Source organism: Lathyrus oleraceus, chromosome 5, assembly GCF_024323335.1.
Source record: "Lathyrus oleraceus cultivar Zhongwan6 chromosome 5, CAAS_Psat_ZW6_1.0, whole genome shotgun sequence".
Classification (NCBI taxonomy): Eukaryota; Viridiplantae; Streptophyta; class Magnoliopsida; order Fabales; family Fabaceae; genus Lathyrus; species Lathyrus oleraceus.
The window spans coordinates 630,850,255-630,854,870 of record NC_066583.1 but is presented as its reverse complement, the minus strand read 5'-3'; the positions used below and the strand labels follow the sequence as shown (position 1 = coordinate 630,854,870).

General features: G+C 33.3%; 1 protein-coding gene across 1 annotated transcript; it reads left to right on the top strand.

Annotated features, from left to right (window-relative positions):
* The first annotated feature begins 1,345 nt into the window (after window positions 1–1,345).
* On the top strand, window positions 1,346–2,530 carry LOC127087367 (NDR1/HIN1-like protein 6). The gene has a single exon (XM_051028251.1). The coding sequence runs from the start codon at window positions 1,539–1,541 to the stop codon at window positions 2,316–2,318; it is 780 nt and encodes a 259-aa protein (XP_050884208.1). The 5' UTR covers window positions 1,346–1,538; the 3' UTR covers window positions 2,319–2,530.
* Window positions 2,531–4,616: the final 2,086 nt, after the last annotated feature.

The window sequence follows — 4,616 nt, the reverse complement described above, 5'->3', positions numbered from 1 at the left end:
GCATTATTTATGGTTCTATATCACAATGTTTGACCAATTAATGAACACATTTATCTTTCTCTCTAAGAGTATGAGAAATCGATATTAACAAATCACATATTTTATAAATAATAAATTAGGGATGACAAATGAGCATGCTCTCTCATTTAAATATGCATTCACAAAAAAATAAGACAAGGAGGATAAACATAATTGAGGGTACATGTCTAAATTTTTGTCTCGTTCCTCAAAATAGAATGGGGAGGAGTCGAGCATGTTTTGTCTCTCCTTGTATGAATTTTTCCAAGAAAACTAGTATATAGGTAATGGTCGATTTGAAATCAATAGCTAATTTGAAATGAGAATCAAAGGTGTTGATACAATATCCTAAGTGAAGCGCCATACGATCCAAATAAACATAAACTATGCATCACCTAATCAAAATTATTAAAGATGAGTAAGGGTGACAAATAGACACGATGACATTGTTTAAATTTGCTTTACAAAAGCCTGCAAAAAAAACTCTGTTTAAATCTATCTTATAAAAATCCATAAAATAATGTTTAAGTCCATTCCACAAAAGTTAAAAAAAATGGTGTAAAGAGAGATAAAAAAAAAGAGGGTGGGACGGCGCAGACATGTGGACCTTGCATCCATAAGGCTAAAAATTACAATGTTCTTATTCATAGCCATGATGGTAAAATTATCTAAAAACGAGATAAAATAGATAAATATATCAAAGTGTACGTACTTAAAACTTAAAACGTATATCCATCCAAAAAAAATGTAGACAAAAACATATATAATAAATCAAACTTGTTTTACCACCTTAAAAATAAGACATCCAAAATTCCATAACACATATATTACTTATATAATATTTTTTTTCTTCTAAATTTGAAATAAAATAGTCATTATTCTATTTTTTCTATTATTTTACTTTCCTTTATTTATTAATATCAATCAATTCAATAATTTGAATTTTATAAATTTAATTATTTACTAAAATATATTCTTATATTCTACAAACATATTAATATATTTATTTTGTTAATAGGAGATACTCTCCTATTTTTATAATATAATTTTCAACTATTTATACAATATAAAAAATAATAAAATAGTAACAGAAACATGAGAGAACATAATAGAAAAAACAAAATATAATCATCCAAAAAATTTGGTAAAAGTATTGATATAAATTAGCTAGAATAAGCAAAATAAATCATTTTAATGATACTCATAATAAAAAGAATGTTTTCTATAAAGGAATATATTACTGCTATATAGATAAAAAAGTGTTTACTATATAAATAAATGAGATTGAGAAATTAATAAGCATGAGTAGCATTATGAGTAATGTACGCGCTAAACGTAAGAGAGTAACGAGCTGGATACAGCTAAAGAGAGACTTGTTAGAATGTTGCAATCTCTCTCTCTCTCTTAATTTTCTCTCTCTATATTTCTACTTATTACTTCTACTTAATCCACACTTTAGTTAACCCAAAGAAAACACACTCTCTCCCTCCACCGACAGTATTATTTTCTCCCAAACAACCATGACAGATCGAGTATACCCCGCCGTCAAACCCACCACCACCGCCGCCAACGGTAACGGCGTATCCACCGCCAACCCATCTTTCCCAGCCACAAAGGCCCAACTCTACGGTGCCTCTCGCCCAACCTACCGTCCTCAACCCCATCACCGCCGTACCCGCCGTCGCTGCTGCTGCACCTTCTTCTTCTACCTCCTCCTCATCATCCTCATCCTCCTCCTCATCATCGGCATCGCCGGCACTGCTTTCTACCTAATCTACCGTCCCCACCGTCCTTCCTTCACCGTCACTTCCCTCAAACTCTCCTACCTCAACCTCACATCTTCCTCCACTCTCAACTCAAAATTCAACGTCAACATCACCGCCAAAAACCCCAACAAAGACATCACCTTCGTTTACCAACCCACCTCTATTCAAATTCTCTCCAACGAAATCGATGTCGGCGACGGAACAATCCCCTCTTTCAAACACGGCAAGAAGAACACCACTCTGCTAAAAGCTTCCATTCTGAGCAAAGGAGCGCCGCTAGAGAGCGACGCCGCCACAGAGTTGAAGAAGAACATGAAGAGCAAGAACGGGTTACCGTTGAAAGTGAAATTAGATACCAAAGTGAAGGCTAAATTGGGAAAATTGAAGACACCTAACGTCAGAATAAGAGTCTCTTGTGACGGAATCAGAGTCCATGTTCCCGCCGGTAAGAAACCGGTGGCGGTAACGGCGTCAACGTCGAAGGTTAAATGTGAAGTTGACGTGAGATTTAAGATCTGGAAATGGACAGTTTAATTGATGAAGTAAACAAGTCCATGTGGAAGAAGAACACATGACATTATCATAGTCAATAGAGGTGTGTTGTGTTTTTTGTTTTTTTGTTTTGGCTTTTTTGTTTTTATTTATTTATTTTCTGGTTTTTATTTTTGGTATAATTTGTTCATAATTCATATTCATAATTATTATATAATCGCTTGGAAATGGCGACAAAGACTATTTGAGTTTCAGTGGGTGACAGTTGTATGCAAGTCTATTTTTCTATAGATATATATTTTTATTTTTTCTAATTTATTTTAGTTTATTTATATGCTCTAACGGAAAGCCTATCTGTCATTGTCTTCGGTTTATGATATTAAAAATGAAAGGGCAGTATTTGCTAAAATATCAATTATTTAAAGCAAAAGTTAGGATATGTATTGCTGGACAATGAATTGTATATATGTCTGGCGCATGAAAATATCAAAAATGGTTATAACTCTAGTGATATGTTAAAGGAGGAGAGTAGATTTTCTCTAAACACTTGCCATTGTCAAAAGCTTACACTGATGTTGGGGAGGATAAGGTGTTTGAGAGACTAACAAAGTGGAGGATGAGATATGAATGTACTTCATTCTCTAAAGAGGAGATGTGTACTTTTGGATCAAAGTCTGAAATTGTATCTTCTAACTGCTCATTTGTGGCATACTCCTTGAAAATTGGATGGGTTGAGGGGGCCGAAATACTTTGTCCTGCAACATTTATATCATTTGTTGTTGTAGTTGTTGCAATATTTGCATGGTTGATCTTTCAGGTATAAAACTAAATTGATTTTCGGAGACTTGAGTCTCTTTTCTTAACCTCTGTTCAATCAGTTTTTTTCCATAATTTTATGGTATGACTTGTAATTTTTGTTTATTTGGAGAAGATGTATGAAAGAGTGCCTAGAGAGATTTTGTGGAAAGTCCTTAGGAGTTAGGATTGCATATATTCGAGATATCCAAGATAAGTATGAAGAGGTATCGATAAGTGTTCGAACTGAGGGTAGAGAGACATACGATTCTCCCATTCCAACCCTAAACTCCTATAGTTTTACCTTAATTTAAGATGTACTCACAGAACACATCCAAGAGTTAATATCGAGATGCATGCGTTTTACAGATGATATAGTCCCTTATTGGAGAGTCGAAAGAGGATTTAAATGAGAGATTAGAAATTTGGAGACGAGTTTTAGAAACACATGATTTTCGCCTAAGCAGAAGTAAGACATCGTATATGGAATGTAAGTTCAACAAAAGAACAAGTGTTTCTAACCTAGAGGTGAATGTTGAAGATCATATTATCTCTCAAATCACACGATTTGAATATTTTGAGTCTGTAATACAAAATGATGGAGAAATATAATGGGATGCAAACCATCGAATTCAAGGTGGGTGGTTGAAATGGAGAAAGACATCAAGTGTTTTATGTGATGCAAATGGACCACTCAAACTGAAGGGAAAGTTTTATCGGACTGTGATAAGACCCATGATTTTGTACGAGACATAATGTTGGACGATTAAGAATCAACCTGAAAGTAAGTGTAGTAGAGATGGGAATGTTGAGGTGGATGTGGTAAGACTCGATATGATAAAATTAGAAATGAAAATATCAGAGAGAGTGTCGGGGTAGTGCATATAGTATAGAAGATGATGAAAGATAGATTTATGGGATTTGGGCATATAGAGACAATACTGATAGATTCTGTAGTAAGAAGAGTATATTAGATGGAGAGAAGGCAAACAGTTCGAGGAAGGGGAATACCTAAAAAAAATTATAATAAAAGTTATTAAGAAAGATTTAGAGATTAATGATTTGGATAAGAGCATGATCTTTGATAAAATAAAATATTATGATAAAAATTGATCATGTAGTTGATCCTTAATGGAATAAGACTTATTATTGTTTTTGTAGTTGCAAGGATATGCTTGCGACTAAGGTTGAGGTACATGAAGTTGTTCGATGTCATTGCCCTTGCATTTCTTTGATTCCATGTCATTATATTATGTCTATCATAAGCGCATAACAAGTTGATCAAATTGTATCTGTCAGTAATGTAAAAACTAATAGTTAGAGTATAAAGAATTAACACTTTGAATTCAAATTTTAATGACTCATGGTCAATGTTTTAAAAATCGAACCGGAAATCGAATCGGTGAAATTTTCGGTTTCAGATTTAATTGGTTCAATCGGTTAAATTTACGGTCGAATCGTTTATTAAATAAATTAATGTTATGAAACTAAATTTCATAGATATGTCACACATAATCATAATTCAAAAGTTAATAAAATAAATAT

What these genes read in the sequence shown, in the direction of transcription:
- LOC127087367 (XM_051028251.1), top strand. Translation starts at nt 1,539, where the DNA reads ATGACAGATCGAGTATACCCCGCCGTCAAACCCACCACCACCGCCGCC.